The sequence below is a fragment of the Nelumbo nucifera genome, chromosome 1 (assembly GCF_055504915.1).
Source record: "Nelumbo nucifera cultivar China Antique chromosome 1, China Antique-T2T, whole genome shotgun sequence".
In the NCBI taxonomy this organism is placed as follows: Eukaryota; Viridiplantae; Streptophyta; class Magnoliopsida; order Proteales; family Nelumbonaceae; genus Nelumbo; species Nelumbo nucifera.
In genome coordinates this window covers 95,523,252-95,542,379 of record NC_142649.1, presented here as the reverse complement: position 1 = coordinate 95,542,379, position 19,128 = coordinate 95,523,252, and the positions used below count along the sequence as shown (strand labels likewise).

Genomic DNA, 19,128 nt, shown 5'->3' with positions numbered 1-19,128 from the left:
ACTGAGCTTAAATAAACTGGATCTTGACTAATACCACATAAAGCTTCAAAACAGGGTTGGTTTTTTCAAATGGCCAAGCCGAGATAAATTAACTGAACGCAATAAGTATTCAATGGATTGTGTAATCAATTATAATATCATAAAATGAATGCATCCACATCCATTCAACCTCTCACTGTGTCATTGGTGTCACACCTTATTAGCCAACATGTTCACCTTATACGAAATAACCCATACAAAGCTGTCTGGTCTCATGTATTAAGAAAAATAATTATTTTATTTAATAATTAGCAATAATTTATTATTTTTATTAAAAATTACTAATATAATTAATTCAATTTATTAAATTATTAATAATTACTAATGATGGGCTGTCGAAACAATGACAACACACTACATCAGTTATAAAATACATGGACCCAAATTTTGGACGGTCATAGCCCATATATTTTATGACTAGTGAGACGTTATCATTATTTATTTCAACAGCCCGATGCACAGTCAGGAAGCATTTCGGAAAAGCACGGACAGATCCATGCAGATTTTTAAATTTCATTATAAACTTATAAACATTCAAAATATTAAAAAACCCCACTCTATCATCAACGCCAGCCCAATATTAATTCCGAATTCACATAAATTCTGATTCTGGGTTGAACAGTTATTTTCTATTTTTTTTTAACTGAAAAGATAAATTTAAAGAAAATTTATGGTTGGATTCTCTTCAAAAAAAAAAGAAAAAAATTATTGGTTTTCTAAAAACCGCACTTTAATTTAAAAATTAAAATATGTCAATTTTAATATTCCTTGCCTATTTGATATTTCTTGCATGTTTCAGCCTTGCAGTGAATCAAGAGCACTTGGAGTTGGTAGTCGCCGTTTGGTCGTTTGTGGGCTGCTGAGTGCTGGTTTTTTTGATTTTGTCCTTGTTTTTTTACCTGAGCGCGAATTCGTCTTACAGAGGTTAAACTAGAAAATACAAGCAAAAATAGTCAACAGCCATTCTTCTGCTTATCGTGCGCTGGTTCGAGAGCTTGTGCACTCGTAACTCGTTTCAGACGAGTTCCAATGGCAATTAGGGTTTTCTTGTTGGCTCTTCTCCTCATCTCATCTCTTTTCCTCCAAGGTAATTTTTCTTGATCTCTTATTTCCTGATTTTCAGATCTGAACGAGTTTTGCTTGCTTTTGGTTTCTGGTTTTCATTTTTATTGGCGTCAGAAATGTCTTGGTTTTAAGATCGGTCCACCTTAACTTCACTGGAGTTTTGTTCGTATTGTCTCTGTGTGCATGTATGCATCAGGAAGAACTCTGATATGCTACCTTCAAAATTTTAGCTGTTTTAAGATTTACTTGAATTTTACTGTGAATTTTGGCTGGCGGCTAGTAAGAAACTTATATTCATTTGTGATGGTCCTATCAGCTTTTCTGCGAGTGCGATTTTTTGTTGTTTGTTTGTTTGTTTTTAATCTTTTCTTCCCTTTCTATGGAGCTTGTTTAGTTTGTCATTCGAGTTGCCATAATGTTTCTATTTCTATATTTATTTATTATTTATATGCCGATAATAAAATGTTTGTATAATCTATATTTATATGAACTGTCCCTTTCTTTGTTGTTGAAGCGATTTCTTTCATTTCGGGTTTATGCCGTTTTATTAGACGGATTGGGCAGATTTTCGTTTAACTTTTCATTTATTTTGACTTCTGGTACATACATGATTGCGCCCTTCGATCTAGATTATATTTTGGACCCAATTGAGTCTGAAAAACATGTACCCATCTTTTGTTGTCAATTCCTTGCATTTTATATAGACAACGTTATGTCTAATCAGTGTGCTCGCTGGTCTGTGTTTGTCGACAGTTGTTAAGTGTCAATCTGAGTCGGAAGTTGAAGTGACCGAAGTTGTTGGAGGAGGTGATCTCGGAATTGTTGGTGATGATGTCCAGGATTATGGTGATGGGAGTTTTAGTCCAGCTCCAGGAGTCGAAACTGTCTACGTTTTCCCAAAAAATGCAGCACGCTGTAAGAGTTTCACCGGCAGAAGATGCCAATTTGTATATCATTTGATTCCATCAATTTTCTTTTGTATGTATAATTTAACTTGCTTAGGATCGAGTCTTTAAATTCCTTTTGTGTTCTGCAGTGGTGCCAGCAGGGGAAGAGGCTGAAATACTAGTTGGAGTAAATAATGAAGGTAAGCTTTTTAGCCAATTGCGGCTTCAAGTTCTAGTTTTTGTTCTTTATTTCAAGGCCCACCATGCATCACCTCTGTTCACAAATCAGATTATTGATCTTAATGGACCCTTTCATTATTTTGGCACACTTAGCTGTATCCATAGCTTTCCTTAGTGGTTGTTTTTTAATAAAAAATACAGGGGAATCATATTTGAATGTTGTTGCTATTAAGGCTAGCATCCACCTTCCTTTCGATCATCGTCTGCTGGTCCAAAACCTTACTGCACAGGTAAACCTAAATTATGTTTTTCTTCGTGATGCATGTGTACTGTGTTTTCAGGTAATCATTATTGTTTATTCTACTCAAGCTTTTATTGATAGATGAATAGTGTTAAGTCTGTAGACTTGGTTTATTTATGAAAGAGTTGGTGACTGTGTAATGCTGATCCACGTGCCTCCTACAAAAGTCATTTGGTTTTTTTATACCCCAAGCTTTACTCCCAGAGGAGGGGTGGACAACTGGCCACTGTCAATTTTATTAACATAAAAAATACCTGGTGGGAATGTAAGTACATTACCCCTCGTCCCCTCCAGAAAATATATATGAAAGGAGTTCATAAAATACACTAATCATAATTACAAAGTTCATTTGGTGACTGGTGATATAGCTGATGATGAAAATTTTTAGTTTTGCATATTTTAGAACTGTATAGTTCTTTTTTCGGTGTGAAGTTGTTCTCTATACCATTTGGGTTGCAAAGTTTCTGCTTTCCTAGAATTGTCATTTATCACTTATGATGGAAGATTCCTAGTTTTGATTAAGCTGTTGATTGCTTGTGGATATATGGAGGAAACCATAACTTGTTTTGCTCTGGGCTAAGTGACTCAATCTGGAATTTTGTACTTTCAAAATGTTTGATATTTTGGCTTTTTGTAGAAGATTCTCTCTTAATATCTGTATGTTATATATTATGAGCTTGTCTTAGTATCTTACTTGGTGTATGCATATTCTTTTACTGCAGTGAACAAGAAATTAAATGTTACTCAGCTGATATTATTTAGTCTCTAAAGTTGCTTTTCTGTTATGGACTGCGGTTCATGGTAAATTCCTCACTAAACACAAGCTTATAAAAAGAGGAATTCCAGTCACCTCTCCAACTGTCCTTTATGCAATATTTCACAAGAACATGTTAGCAGGCAAACTTGGAACCATGTGCTGGCAATCCTTCTTCACTTTAGCTGGGGAGAACATGTTAGCAAAAATATATTCTTGGGAAAAGGCTTATAATCTCTCAACTAATGTGCTTTTTGTTACATACAGATTCTAGTGAACTTGGGTCTTGTCACCCCATGTACAACCATCTTTACAATCAAATACAAAATACTTTACCTTTTCACAAAAAGAAAAAACAATCTCTAACTTGCAACTGTGTACTTCAGCCTCTCAAAGATTGCTTGGTGAAACTGCAAAAGAAGAGAACAGGATGGGAAAAGAAGAAGGTGGAGCAGAAGTTGACTAAATCTTTAGATATAGGATTGTTACTTGGAAGTACAGGGTCAGGGTCTCTTACTATTTATTAAAGGTGATTATTGGAAGTTGTATAACAACCTTAAGGCAGTTAATATTCTGAAAATGCAACACAATAAGCTAGAGCTTCAGGATATATGGGGGATGAATTGAACAAAGTAAGGTTAAATTTGCCAGATAGAAGGGTGTAAGTATCCTGATTATCTTGGATTTTGGAGTGGGGCCTGTTTGGTTTGCAGGAATGGGGTTTGAAATTGCAATCAGAATGGTCTACTCCGATTCCAACCATTTGGTTGGGTGGAATCAGAATCCCATTCCCATTCCTGGTGGAATGACACCCCCCATTTGAGGGAATGACTATTCCCTCCCCCTCCATTGGGAATGAGAATCCATTTCTGCCGGTTCTAATTCCGATTCCTGTCTAAACCAAGCAGGCAGGGGGAATAGACCATTCCAATTCTTTTCCAATGGATTTCGATTCCAATTCCTATTCCAATTCGAACTGTGAACCAAATGGATCCTTAGTTTTTCTTTAAACTTGCCCTTTCCCTAGTAGTTTAGGAGAATTTCCAATTTAGTTGAAATTTCATTTTTTGCTTAAGCAGTGCTGACCTTAGGGGTGGAGCTGGTATTTACCTGTTGATTTTGATTTTTAATTAAGGATCTAAATTTACAAGGTGATAATTGCACCCCATGATTCTCCAATCTCCACAACAGGTTTTAATATGTCTACAAGACATTCCTCCCTTGCGTTCTGGTAATCAATGTGAATCAGTGGTGTCTTGGTTGGATTCCCCCTCATATAGTTGATTCTGGGGCAAATTATTTCTTTCTTTTGGAGTTAATTTGGTAATTTTCATTAGACCTTTGGTTTACAATATTACAGTGGGATAGAAGTCTTAAGAGGTCAAAATGTGTATCCAGGTTCAAAGTAGGCATTACAATTTTTTCATATAGGGGAGTTGGTTAATAATGACTTGGTGCAAGTACGAGACGTAGGTTGAAGTGGTAAGAAATGACCCAAGGACTTGCAATCTAACAGAAAACATGATTTTGATAGAGCACAATGGAAGGACAGGATTCATGTGACTGATCTTTAATAGTTGGGGTTAAGGCTTAGTTGAGTTGAGGGCAGTTAATTAAGAGGCTAAGGAGTTAAAATCTGCTATGTATGGTGATGCATACTTTGCCCCACAAGCTATTATTTATGTGCCATAGCAATAGCATTATAAGAGGTTTTAATGTTTTAGGTTTTATGAATTTATTTCTTAAAAGAAAATGAGATTACCAAACATGGGTGAGTGACAGTAATCCACTATTCCAATGTGGCCAAAGGGGTTGATCTCGTGGCATATTGGCTTGACCATTCACTAAGAGTGGAAGTGTTGGTTTCACTCCAAGGCTTAAGGCTGGCTAAGCAAATGGTCCTTCATCAAGGCAGAAGGGGATTCTAAGCTAGTAATTGGTTGGATGCAATCACAAAGTTGGGGGGTATAGGTCTATAGATGGTTTGTGAGGGAAATAAATTGGCTAGCAAGGGAGATAGGAGTCTCTTTCAATTGGGTCAGAAGGTTGGCTAATGGGCTAGTCGATATGTTGGCAAAGCAAGGGACTTTTAGAGAAAACTTGTTTTGGGCAGTAATGTAACTTAAGTTTGTTTTTTGGGCTCAGCACCCTTGTGTTTGAGTGGTTGACAGCTGTATTTTTGTATTAAACTAACTTCAATGAAAGTCACCGTTTCCTATAAAAAAAAGATTAGGCCCAGGTAGCCATGTGTCTCCCAACAGTTTCTGTTTGTCCAAATTTGTAAAAGCAGATGTAAAATTTTAAATGATGTGCCAATAGCCAACCTCAAACTGGGCTAAATTCTTATAGGTGGCCTATTCATAGAACAAGCTTGAATATAAACTGAGACTTAGGATCTAATTCCCACCTTCACCAGGATTTTGGGGCAAGGGTTACATGGTTTGTTTGTGAGGAGGCCAAAAAAGAAAGAAAGAAAGAAAAGGAAAAAAAGAAAAAATGTGAATGTATTCTGTATTTGCATGACTTTTGTAGTAGGATTCCAAATTGTTATTTTTTGGGTAATTTTGTTGACAGTTTGGGTCCAGGGGTGTTTTCGTCATTTTATAATTCAGATTCTGGTCAGGGGCAGTTGGGTGCACATCTGTTGGGTTTTGGTCTCTTGGGTCTTTTTGTAACAAAAGTTATCTTTTGGGGTCTGTTTAAAGTTAGCTTTGTTCTTCAGGAGTTATTTGTGAAAGGGAAACATTCTAGGGGTTTATGTGTAAATATATTAATTGGCTTCTCCAGCAAGTCATTGAGTCTTATAAAAGAGAAGTGGACTGCGTCTGTAGGGGTCTTTTTAGGTTCTCTCTCTTGTTTGAGCTGTACCTTGGCCCCAACTAGGGGTTTCAAGTATTGGAAGCTTGGGTTTTGAGGGGTCAACCCATTTTGGCACCTTCCAATCCTTCTATCGCTGCGTGTCTGCATGGGAGGCCAGGTTGATGCCCTTATTATTGTAGTGGAACTGTTCCAGGAGAAGTTCTACTTGTTCAGGTCTGAAATCCCTAAAAGTCTAACTTGTTTTGTTGTTTTCAGCTTGGTATTTCTTGTGCTTATTGTTGTATATTTGAAGTGCTACATGTAATTTGTTTTTCTGTTCACATCAGTTTGGGGAACAGGCTACCCTTGTTGTGTAGCCTAAGGGTAATCTGTAACATGGGCTGGGCTTAGCACCTATTATATTACAAGCTTAAATATATATAATATTATATAAAATAGCTATAATATATTACATGTAATCACTATTATCATCATTTAAGCCTTGTCCCAACCATATGAGGTCGGCTACATTAATTGTGCTCTTCAATTCTGTTCTTTTTAGTACCATATTCATTGCTAAATCACGGGCCCTTAAATCATTTCTCACTACATTAACCTGTTTCCTTTTTAGTATGTATGTATGTATCCAGACTATAAATCACCCCTAGACTGTAGCTCCATTGAGTGAAGAAAAAAAGTCTGCTGTAGTGCGTATAGCTATGAATTCATGGTGGGGCCCATGCAAACCATTGTCTTTCAGCACATGTTTATGTGAACATCACTGTCTGCAGGTACATATAAGAAGAAAATGTTGTGTATATTGTCAAATATAAGTAGTACTTCTATCCATGAAAAGCCATTTATGTGGTGCCAATGTTTTTACCCAAAAAATGTTGTCTGTGTTCTAGGTTGCAGGAAAGTAGGACTCCAGATAGCTGGGACCAAAATTGGTTATGGTCTAGTGAACTTAATTCTAGGTTTTAGCTGCAGCAGGTACAACTAACAATCTAGACTCAGGTTTTCACTTCTGCCCTAAATTTAGGCAGTAGCTCATGCCTTCTATGTAATTGGATAGGATTTGGGTCTGGGTCAACATGACCCGTAGAGTGGTTTGGGGTCCCATCAGTTCCCACTTTCCTTAAATTTAGAGGATTGGAACCTCCATTCATGTGGCCTACCATGAAGCCTGGGCCAAAAGCAAGCTTCAAACATGAACATGGGTACATGTTTTCACTATATACAATTTGAATTTGGGAGATGGAGAAAAGTTCTACTAGGACTCTTAAAATGTTGAAAAAAATAATAATCATAGAAAATACTGAAAAAATAATACTCCAAGAAGCTTATGTGGAAATGCGTAAGAGCTGCCATGGTATGGACCTTATGGGAGGAACGGAACACAAGGATCTTCCATGAAAAAGAAAGGAGTCCCGAGGAAGTTAAGGAATGCATACTAACAAGATCCATCCTATGGCTGAAAGCATCAGAACTGTTTGTAGATTTTTCCTACGATGACTTTTGGAGGAGTTGGGTAGCAGTGGCATCAATAGCGTCAAAGAAATCCAGACTACAAGCTAGTTGGACTCCTCCTCCAGAAGGTGTAATCAAGCTCAATTTTGATGGCAGTAGTCAAGGTAATCCAGGGCCTTCTGGAATTGGTGGAATCTTGAGGGATAAGAACAGCAACATCATCTCTTTATTCTCAGGCCCAGTAGGAGTGGGTGACTCAACAAGAGCTGAAATACTAGCAGCTGTACAAGGTTTACAGATTGCAAGCCAACATGGAATGGAAAATCTGGTAGTTGGAGGAGATTCCAAGGTAATAGTTAGTTGGCTGCAGAATCCAGACACCGTCACTTGAGGCTACAGAGATCTTCTGAGGAAAGTTAAATTGTTAACAAGAAGTATGACAGTCAATTTCCAATGGGTCAGCAGATCAGCTAATGCTTTGTCAGATTCTTTGGCTAAGCAAGGGGTTGTTCGGGCTTCTATGTATTGGGCTAATCTATAATTTCACAGTGCTTGGGCTTGTACTCGTACCTTTGGGGAGGTAGCATCTCGTGCCTCCAAGGCTGGTTGTACTCCCTTTTTCATCTCTTTAATAAAATTGCCTATTCATTCATCAAAAAAAAAAAAAAGAAACTTCAAGTAAGATGGTTGAAACTGATGATATCATACCGGATTTTGGTTAACAGCCCATCTAGCAATGTGTCCTGATCCTCTACTTATGTGCTCCATCATGGTCCCCAGACCACAACTACCTATACTGTGACTTCAGATGCAAGATACTTCCAGGGGAATATTTCTATTAAATTTTTGTTGTATATATAATCTATGTATGAGACCTAATCTGATTTACTTCTAAAACAAGTATTTCTTGTTTTAGTTATGAATGCTTTTTGCATCTTTACTTAGTCATTAACCTTTCAAGAGTTTTCCTTGCTCTTACATTTTCATCCATTTTAAAGTCCCTGAATAATTGTTGGGTGGTTAACCAGAGATATGAATATAATCATATAATTGTTGGGTGTGTTGTACTTATTTTTCCTTCTTAAATTAATAAAATGTTTGAGTTATTGATTAAAAAAAAATTGAAGTCCCTGTCTAATGTGTATTCTAACTTTGGTTCATATGCAAGCATGTTTTCTTTGGTTTCATTTTAACTGCAATGTGTATTCTAACTTTTGTATTTTTTCTGTTTTGGGCACCTTTCTTATTAACATATAATTTTGATTGTGATTCAGGTCTTTAACAATGCAACTGTTCCAACTTCTGTTCAGGCCACTTTTCCATATATATTTTCTGTTTCCAAGTACTTGCAGGTATATAACCTTGTTGTAATTGGTGTGCATCTTATGAATTGATTGTTTGATCAGCAATTGGCTTTTGCTTTATATTTGAATTTATGTGAAAAGAAAAACAAATGAGGATTGTAACTTGATCCTATGCATATTTGTCTTTTTAATCAAATAAAAAAAATGTCTCAAGCATCCTATTATCTGTTCTTGCAGCCTGGATCATTTGATCTTGTGGGTACAATCATTTATGAGATAGATCAGCAACCATTTCAGAGCACTTTCTACAATGGTACCATTGAAGTTGTTGAGGCTAGTGGCTTTCTCAGTGTTGAGTCTGTTTTTCTTGTTACCCTTGGCCTTGCTCTTCTTGGCCTTTTTGGGTTGTGGATATATGGTCAAATAAAGCAGCTTTCCAAGGTAAGTAATGACTTTGTAATTGTATGTGACAAATGTGTGTATTAATACAAATATGTTGAAAAATCATGACTTATTTTTCCTTTTTTCTCCTTTTATAAACAACAGAATACAAGCTTCATTCTGTTAATGTAGGTTATATTGTGGGATTTGTAGAGAACATTGATGTGGGCCCCACAGCTGTGGTACCACTCTGTCCGTAGGGTAGAATGTATCTAGTCACAGCTGTGGTTATTTTGTTGTTCTGTTATTTCTAGTTTCAGTTTTATATTGGTTGTTATTTGTTAGCAGTTATGATGTAAACACCAAGGGCAGATATGTCCTTTCATGTAACTAGCATAACCTATATATATTAACTTAAAGTGGCGGCGGCAGAATATTTGACATTCTGTTCTTCTCAAAATCTGTGTTCTATTGCTCTTCTATCACTCTTTCTTCTACATCTTCTTCACTTTCTCTTCTCATCGAACCTAAAATCTCTTAGTGATTAAGACTGAATAGCAGTCTTGAAAACCTACATGGTATCAGAGCCAAGTTAGGGTTTTTCATGTGAGTCTAATACCAGCCGACCACATGAGAATCTCCTAGGACTGAAAGCTGAAAAAGAGGAGTTCGCAGACTGATTCTTGGAGATCGCCAGAGGTACTAGCAGTTGTTGGAAACTTGCTAGGGTTGCAGAGTGTTGGTGGTCAGGAAGGATCAGAGAAGACTAGGGTTCAGGTAACCCTAGAAGGCAGCGAACTATTTTTTCCTTGTAAGTTGTTATTTTTTAATAGAAGCTCTTTCCCTCTTCGATTTCCTAGGGTTTTACATCAAACCCTGGACCGAACTGTGTTTCTCTCTACTCTAGGGTTTGAAAGTGATCTGCGGCAAGCCCTAGTGGTTGACTGAACTCTGTGATCTACCTAGAGCTACTCTTAAGTTGATTGGTAGGTCCGATCAGATTCTAGGGTTTCTTATTAACCCTACTGCAAGCTCATCTATACAGTTTGGACTGTGCGACTGAATTGCTTCCTTTCAGGATTGATTAAAACCCTACTGAAAGCTCATCTATATAGTTTGGACTGTGCGACTGAATTGCTTCCTTTCAGGACTGATTAAAACCCTAACTTTCCCTAGCATATCAGTTTTGTTTTAAAGCTGTTCTCAGAGTTCTAAGGGGGTTAGAGATCTATGGACAGCTACTGCTGTGTTGGCTAGTTGGTTTCAGATTAGAATTACTTCGGTTTTGTGCACATACACTGAGAATACAGATCAGGCCTATACTGTTTTGATTGTGATTGGTGATTCAAGTACTGTTTTGAGACTTGACAGAAATGGAGTCTAAAATTCAGGCAGAAGGCAGTCTTGGGAACATCAGTTATGGTGGTATTTCTGAGATGGGTGGTTAGATTACGACCGTAAAGTTTGATGGATCAAACTATTTGGAATGGGCCCAATCAGCCATGATGGCTATTGATGGAAGAGGTAAATTAGGGTACCTCCTGGGAGATATGAAAGAACCTTCCAAGGGAGACCTAACATATACCAAGTGGATTCAAGAAAACTACTTGGTTATGACATGGCTGTGTAATTCTATGCAGCCTCATATTAGCCGGAATTTTTTGTGGGCAAAGACAGCTAAGGAGATATGGGATGTTATGAAAGAAACTTACTCCCAACCCCTTAATGTTGCTAGAGCATATGAATTGAAATGTGAAGTGAACACCCTTAAACACGGAGAGAAACTGGTATCGGTCTACTTCTCTACCTTGAAGTCCCTGTGGCATGAGATAGATCACTTTGAGACTCTTGAGTGGGAGAGTCTCAAAGATGCTCAGACCCATAGAAAGCACATCGAGACAAACAGAGTGTTTGAGTTCCTGGCGGGACTGAACTCAGAATATGATATTGTGAGGTAGCAGATTGTGACTAGAGACAGTGTGACTCTCTCTCAAGCTTACTCATTTGTACACAGTGAAGAAACCAGAAGGAAGGTTATGATGCAACCCATATCAGCCTTTGTAGCGGCTACACCCAAATCAGGGGGTGATTCAGAGAAGGACAGGAGGAAGGAAGACAAGAAGGATGTAGTATGTGAACATTGTAAGAAACCCAAACATACAAAAGAGACATGTTGGAAACTGCATCCCCACTTGGTTCCTGCGAAGTTAAGAAACAAGAAGGGCACTGCTCATGTAGCCATGAACACTGATTCAGCATCCTCATCTTGCACAAAAGGAACATCTTTGGAGACCTTAGCTGCAGTTCGGGCTGCCCTAATACAGCTAGCAAAGGAGGTTGGAAATTCAGCTCAGCCACCGCAGCCTCCATCAGCCCCTGTCACATATGCCTTCGCCCATTCAGGTACTCGAGCTTCAGCCTATCATGCCTCAACTCCAGGTACTATTGAACCTTGTTGGGTAATAGACTCAGGTGCATCTGATCACATGACTAGCTTGCCTTCACTGTTTACTACTTACCATTTGTCTTCTGGTACGGATAAGGTATCTATTGCTGATGGCTCCCTGGTTCCTATTTCTGGGAAGGGTGACATCAAGCTTTCAGATACTATCTCCCTATCATCTGTTTTGCATGTGCCTAAGCTTGATACTAACCTTCTTTCAGTCAGTAGTATTACCAAGCATATGAACTGCTCAGTAACCTTCTTCCCTGACTGATGTGTTTTTCAGGACTTGGAGACGTAGAAGGTGATTGGGACTGGCCGTGAGACGAATGGGATCTATCTGCTCGGGGAGCGGTTTCGTCAGGGAGAGTCAGTAGAGAAGTTGTCTTTTGTTTCTAAGAGTGTGAGTCCGGTTATGCTTTGGCATAACCGATTAGGTCATATGTCTTTTCGATCTTTACAGAGTCTGTTTCCTACTTTATTTGAGTCTATTGAGTTGTCTCAGCTACAGTGTGAAAGTTGTGAGTTTGCTAAGCATTGTAGAAAGCCTTATTTATTGAGTAATAAAAGGAGTGATAATTCTTTTGATATTGTGCATACTAACGTTTGGGGGCCTTATCATATCCCTTCCATGGGTGGGTACAGATATTTTTTGTTGTTTGTTGATGACCATACCCGCTTTTCTTGGGTTTATCTCATGCGTTCACGAGATGAGGTACCTTCCCTGACCCAAAATTTTCACCAAATGATTCTAACTCAGTTTGATGCCAAGATCAAAGTTCTCCGATCTGATAACGCAAAGGAATACTTTGCTAAATCATTGACATCTTATCTTCTTCATCATGGGGTTATCCACCAGAGCTCTTGCCCTCATACACCTCAGCAGAATGGAGTTGCCGAGAGGAAGAATAGGCACATTTTGGAAGGGGCTAGAAGCCTCATGTTTACTTCCAATGTCCCTATTCGCTTCTGGGGGGACGCTATCCTCACGGCGGTAACCCTTCCAGGGTCCTTGATATGCGATCTCCTTTTTCGCCCCTACACCCACGTGAGGACTTGTTTTCTATTCCCCTTAAGACATTCGGTTGCACTTGCTTTGTTCAGCTTCTCGGACCCCATCCCTCCAAGTTCGAACCCAAAGCCTCCAAATGCATCTTCCTTGGTTATGCACAAACTCAAAAGGGTTATTGTTGTTATGATCCTGTCTCTGGGAGGAAGTTTGTCTCCATGGATGTCACTTTCTTTGAGGGGACACCCTATTATCCTCGGGTTGCCCCTCACGGGGAGAGTAGTGAGAGTGGGGGTTTGAGTTCTTGTCTTCAGGGGGAGAGCAATGAGAGTGGGGCAGTTCCTTTACCTATTCCATTGGGTGATGAGAATTGCAACGGTGAGGGTGGTCAGAGGGATCAGGAGTTGAGGGAAAGCTGCAATGGTGAGGGTGGTCAGAGGGATCAGGAGTTGAGGGTTTATCAGGCGGTGCAGGCAGGTTGATCCTGATCATCAGCAGTCCAGACCAGCTCCAATCTCATATGCAGCTCCAGGTTCAGATACTTCAGTCCCAGAGCCCACAGAGACTTCCCCTACAGATGATCTTGACCTTCCGATTGCAGTCCGTAAAGGGAAACGACATTGTACCACATCCACAGCCCACTGTATTTCCCATTTTTTATCCTATGATCGCCTATCTCCTACCTATAGGTCCTACCTTAGCTCCATTTCCAATGTCCCTATTCCAAGAACAGTGCAAGAAGCCCTATCCGTCCCTGAATGGAAAGATGCAATGCAAGTTGAGATGGATGCTCTGTTGAAGAACAACACCTGGGATGTAGTTGATTTGCCAAAAGGAAAGAAACCAGTTGGATGCAGATGGGTATTTACGGTGAAGCATAATGTAGATGGATCTATTGAGAGGTATAAAGCTCGGCTAGTTGCAAGGGGGTTTACACAGACTTATGGCATAGATTACTTGGAGACATTTGCACCGGTAGCCAAGATGACTACTATTCGAGTTCTCTTGTCCCTTACAGCAAGTCACACTTGGCCTTTATACCAAATGGACGTGAAAAATGCCTTTTTGAATGGAGATCTTTAGGAAGAAGTTTACATGCGTTTGCTTCCTGGCTTCTATGATGCAGAAGTAGGTAAGAAGGTCTGTCGGCTCAACAAGGCTTTGTATGGTTTGAAATAGTCACCTAGGGCTTGGTTCGATAGATTCAGACTAGCATTTGTGAAGTTTGGATATGTACAGGCCCAATGAGATCATACCCTATTCATCAAGAGGGTGGAGTCCTCTTTGACACTATTGGTAGTATATGTTGATGATATATTGTAGTCACAGGGAATGATAGCCATGAGATTGAGTCTCTTAAACAACTTTTTCACCAAGAATTTGAGGTGAAGGACCTTGGTGTACTCCGGTATTTTTTGGGTATTGAGGTTGCTAGATCCAAACAGGGAATCTTTATATCTCAGAGGAAATATGTCTTAGACCTGTTGGCAGAAATTGGAAAGTTAGGTGTCAAGTCTGCAGATACACCAATTGAACAGAATCACAGGATTAGTGCCGAGAGTGGGGAGCTTCTTGAAGACAAAGTTATGTTCCAGCAACTGGTAGGAAAGCTCCTATATCTCTGCCTCACTCGACCAGATATTACTTATGCTGTTAGTGTTGTCAGCCAGTACATGCATTCCCCTAGAACCACACATCTTCTTGCAGCAGAAAGAATCTTAGCCTACTTGAAGAGATGCCCAGGTAGGGGTATACTTTTAAAGAACAACAATCACATGAAGGTGGAGGTTTATATTGATGCAGATTGGGCTGGGAGTGTTGATGACAGAAGGTCTACCTCGGGATATTGTGCCCTTGTGGGAGGAAACCTTGTCTCCTGGAGAAGTAATAAACAAAGTGTGGTCTCCCGGTCAAGTGCTGAAGCAGAATACAGGTCCATGGCCAATGGAGTGGCTGAAATCCTATGGCTAAGATCTCTACTTGAGGAGTTGGGTATTGAGTATGAGAAGCCCCTGATGCTGTATTATGATAATCAAGCCGCCATTAATATAGTACATAATCCAGTATAGCATGACAGAACCAAACACATTGAAGTTGACCGCCATTTTGTGCGAGAGAGGGTCTCATCTCAAGAAGTATGCCTCCCTTACATCACATCTAGTATGCAACTAGCCGACATTCTTACTAAAGCCGTATCAAGAAAGAAGCTAGAGGCGGATCTATCCAAGTTGGGAATGATGAACATATACTCCCAACTTGAGGGGGAGTGTAGAGAACATTGATGTGGGCCCCACAGCTGTGGTACCACTCTGTCCGTAGGGTAGAATGTATCTAGTCACAGCTGTGGTTATTTTGTTGTTCTGTTATTTCTAGTTTCAGTTTTATATTGGTTGTTATTTGTTAGCAGTTATGATGTAAACACTAAGGGCAGATATGTCCTTTCATGTAACTAGCATAACCTATATATATTAACTTAAAGTGGTGGCGGCAGAATATTTGACATTCTGTTCTTCTCCTCAAAATCTGTGTTCTATTGCTCTTCTATCACTCTTTCTTCTACATCTTCTTCACTTTCTCTTCTCATCGAACCTAAAATCTCTTAGTGATCAAGACTGAATAGCAGTCTTGAAAACCTACAGGATTGATGTAGTAATAGAGAAGAAACTAACAGAAGGTAATTTAACTTATTTGTTTTGAAGCCAATAAGGATTGCTAGGCATTTCACCTAGAGTAAGTGGTTCTAGCCATCATGCCTAGGCATCTCTCCTGCAATTAAGGAACTCTTTATTTCATTAAAATGACTACATCATAGTTGTTAAGGTGGGATGGCAAGCCTAAATGACAGGGATGCACCTTGTTGCCTAGGTGTTGTAAGTGTTCTAAAAGGGTAGCCTAGCTTTGCAGGTGAAGCTCATTTTTGCATTGTGCCTCACCTAGCTTGTTATGTTTTGATGAGTTGACCTTGAATTTGAAGTTTTAATTGGTAATTTACAACATTGTAGGTTGTAGCCATGTTTTAATTTGTTAGATATTAACATGGAACAGGAACAACAGGTTGTGCACAGTTGTAGGTACAGTTGCAATTTTTACATGTCAGCTGCTGCAATAGTGCCATGTTTTGATTTATAACTGAAAATATGCAACTTGGGTGGGTTGGGTTTAGGGTCAACCCTAATACATGAGCCTTGGGCCAAGGCCTAATCCAAGATGAAAACCCAAGTTGGCCAGCCCATGCCAGACTGAGCTGGGTTTGGGATTGGGCATGCTATTGCTTGGTTGGGCTAGACCGCTAGGTCTTCTTGCTCATCTTTTTCATTTCTACATGTTTTCTACCCTAAAAACAATTGAAAAACAAAAGAGAGGAAGAAGAGAGGAAAACAAAGAGAGGAGAGGAGGAAGAAACTTTAGAGAGCCAAAAAACTCTGGCTGGCAGCACTAGGTATGTTATTTGTACTAGGAGACAACACAAACAAATAAAAAGAATGAGAAATTACAGTGGTGCCCTTGGTGGCATAGTCTAATATAAAAATAAACTAACAACACTCTAACAAAATTCCCCCTCAAGTTGGGCTGTATATGTCAATCATGTCCAACTTATCACATAATTCATTGTGCCACAAACTCTAAAGCCCCTTTGAAATAACATCAGCAAGTTGCTCTTTGGAGCTGAAATAAGTGGTACACACTTGATCCTTCTTGAGCTTCTCCCTTATAAAGTGTTTGTTCACTTCAATATGCTTTGTTATCAAAATAGAGAGACATAGGGATGTCTACACTAAATCCCAGTTCCCCAAACTTTATCCAAAGCACTTCAGCCATCCCATGAGCCATGGCCTTGTATTCAGCTTCAACACTTGATTTAGCAACCACACTCTGCCTTTTTCTCTTCCATGTCACTAGGATTTCCTCCCACAAAAGTACAATACCAATGGGTGGACTTCTTGTCATCCACAACACTTGCTCGCATCAGTATAACCCTCCATTTCAAGTGATTTTGCTTCTTGAATAGTAACCCACTTCCTAGATATTTCTTAAAGTACTTGATAACTCTCTTAGCAGCTTCTAAGTATGGTACCTAGGAGAGTGCATAAATTGACTCAAAACTCCCACAACATAAGCAATATTTGGTTGTGTCATAGACAAGTACAACAATCTCCCACTAACCTTTAAAACTATTTTACATCTTTCAAAGGTTCTCCATCACAATCACCCAACCTGTGATTAACACCAATTTATCAATTGGCTTTGCACCTAGTTTGCTTGTGTCCTGTAATAGATCCAAGATGTATTTCCTATGAGAAACGAAGATACCCTTTTAGGAGCAAGCAACCTTGATTCCAAGAAAATACCGTAGTGGCCCTATATTGTTCACCTCACATTGGGTAGCCAAAAACTCCTTCAATTTCTGTATCTCAAAACTCTTGTCACTTGTGATGATAATGTCATCTATATATACAACCGGTGCTGCAACATTCCCTGGACTCCTTAACAAAGAGTGTGTGATCAGACTGGCATTGCTTGACCTTGAACCTTACCTGCTGAACCACCATATGAAACCTACTAAACCAAGCTTTGGGAGACTGCTTTAAGCCATATAAAGACTAATCTACACACCTTGCCTTATCTTCCAAGTCACCATTACTAATGTAATTCCCCAATCCAGATTGGTAGGCAAAGCGACAAGAGAACCCAAATTGAGTTCAATTTTGCTACCAAAGCCAAGTCTCAACATAATCAATGCCATATACTTAGGTATACCCTTTTGCCACCGACCTTACTTTGTACCTTTCTACTGTCCCATCTACCCTATACTTTACTGGAAACACACATTTACACTATTAGGTCCTACTTGGGAAGATCCACCAACTCCCAAGTGTTATTCTTATGGAGGGCATTAATCTCCTCCTTAAAATTTGCATCAATGTGTGACTGATAATAAAAAGGGTATGTGTGCAACTCATTCAAATTAGTAATTGTGATGATCTGGTTAGTGTTAATAATTGGAGGCAACTTGTAAAATTTTCGATCGAGGCATAACTTTCCTGTTGTATTAATTGAAAGTCCTAGTTGTTTTCTATTGATTGCTCTTCTATTCCTGTGTTATTATCATGTTTATAGCAGGCCTAGCTAATGCAATTATGATAATTGCTCTGTTATTTATCAGAACATTTTTTTTTTTAACTTTCTGGTTTAAATTACCCAGAAAACTAAAAGGATGCCAAAAGTTGAAGTGGGGACTGGAACAACTGATGCTTCAATGGATGAATGGTTGGAGGTGAGTAGATTGTCAAAGATGCTCATTTCCCTGTCCTAGTGTTTTTTCCCCGTAATTACAAGACTGCTAGGTTCAACTGATCTCTCATTTTTCATATGCTGCAACTGTGTTCCTGAACATGAATCACTAATACCTCCTCTCTCCCCTTTTTTTGGTCAGGGAACTGCATATGCTCAATCACTGTCCAAGTCAAAGAAGAAGAAGTAGAAGCCATCTTAGACTGCATTTAACTCAAGCAGAGGACTATGGGAAAGCACAGTTTCTCATTTCAGACTATGTAAGGTGGCTTATAAGAGGGCTCAAAGGTTGAATGGTTTCTCAGAGAACAGAAAGTGCCAACCTAGCATTTGTAACATGTGAAGAAGTTTCTATGTTTTCCTGTGGTCAATACTGTTGAGTTGAACTCCTGACACAAAACTACAGGGAAGGTTTTAGTCAAAATGTAGGAAAAACAATTTTGGTCAACCCCGTAAGGTTAGTTTTTGTTCCATTTTTGGATGAATGTGATCTGTTTCAGTGTTTCTATTTGATGATGCTTGAGGTACTCCGTTCATTTATTTCTTGGAAATAATGGAGAATATGTTTGTGGGTTCGAAGTGGAAGTAATGATTTCTTTTTTTTGTTCATGTTTTTATCTTTTTGTTTTCTCTCGTAAGGATGGTCGGACTTAGGGCGCCCCTCTGACGATTGGCAACCAAAACAGTACTGTGATCTCGTCAACTTCTGTACTGAAGATACGTTTAGTTTCATGCAAAATGAATAGTTCTTCAGAAAATATGCTATTTTCTGGTGCTTAGTTGTAGCGTTGACACATAAAATGGCTGTGGAAAAGGAAAACAGATGTTAAGGCCATGTTTGGTTTACTGTTCAGGGCTTCATTCTTTTAATTGTTGCTTGTTTTAGGTAAGAATGGGCAAGAATGAATAACATTAGTGTTTGATTACAAAATTCTTGTCATGGGCCACATTCTTTTTAGAATGAAAAATTAGCCCCGTATCACAAAAATTGAGTAGCCTGCAGCGTGAAAAATAATCATGCTCCATCTTGCTCATTTTCATTTTTCGAGGAAACTCTCCCTGCAAAATTGTTGCCATAGATGTTTACTTTTGCGAAAGCACTTTTATAAAAGTACTTTTATGAAAACACTTTTATAAAAGTACTTTTACATTAAAGCATTTTTATGAAAGTATTTTTATTAAAGCACTTTTATAAAATTACTTT

At 38.9% G+C, this 19,128-nt stretch overlaps 1 protein-coding gene across 1 annotated transcript; it reads left to right on the top strand.

Moving 5' to 3' along the window:
* Positions 1 to 802: 802 nt before the first annotated feature.
* Positions 803 to 18,509, top strand: LOC104605563 (translocon-associated protein subunit alpha-like). Its single transcript, XM_010270383.3, has 8 exons — positions 803 to 1,126; positions 1,858 to 2,019; positions 2,141 to 2,191; positions 2,373 to 2,461; positions 8,770 to 8,847; positions 9,037 to 9,240; positions 17,836 to 17,907; positions 18,067 to 18,509. Exons 1-8 carry the CDS (start codon positions 1,069 to 1,071, stop codon positions 18,112 to 18,114), a joined length of 762 nt encoding a protein of 253 aa, XP_010268685.1. The 5' UTR covers positions 803 to 1,068; the 3' UTR covers positions 18,115 to 18,509.
* Positions 18,510 to 19,128: the final 619 nt, after the last annotated feature.

Excerpts from the sequence above, each read along its gene's own strand:
- LOC104605563 (XM_010270383.3), top strand. The coding sequence starts at position 1,069 with ATGGCAATTAGGGTTTTCTTGTTGGCTCTTCTCCTCATCTCATCTCTT. Across the intron at positions 1,127-1,857 it reads CTCATCTCTTTTCCTCCAAG|TTGTTAAGTGTCAATCTGAG; the intron begins GTAATTTTTCTT and ends GTTTGTCGACAG. Across the intron at positions 2,192-2,372 it reads AGTTGGAGTAAATAATGAAG|GGGAATCATATTTGAATGTT; the intron begins GTAAGCTTTTTA and ends TAAAAAATACAG.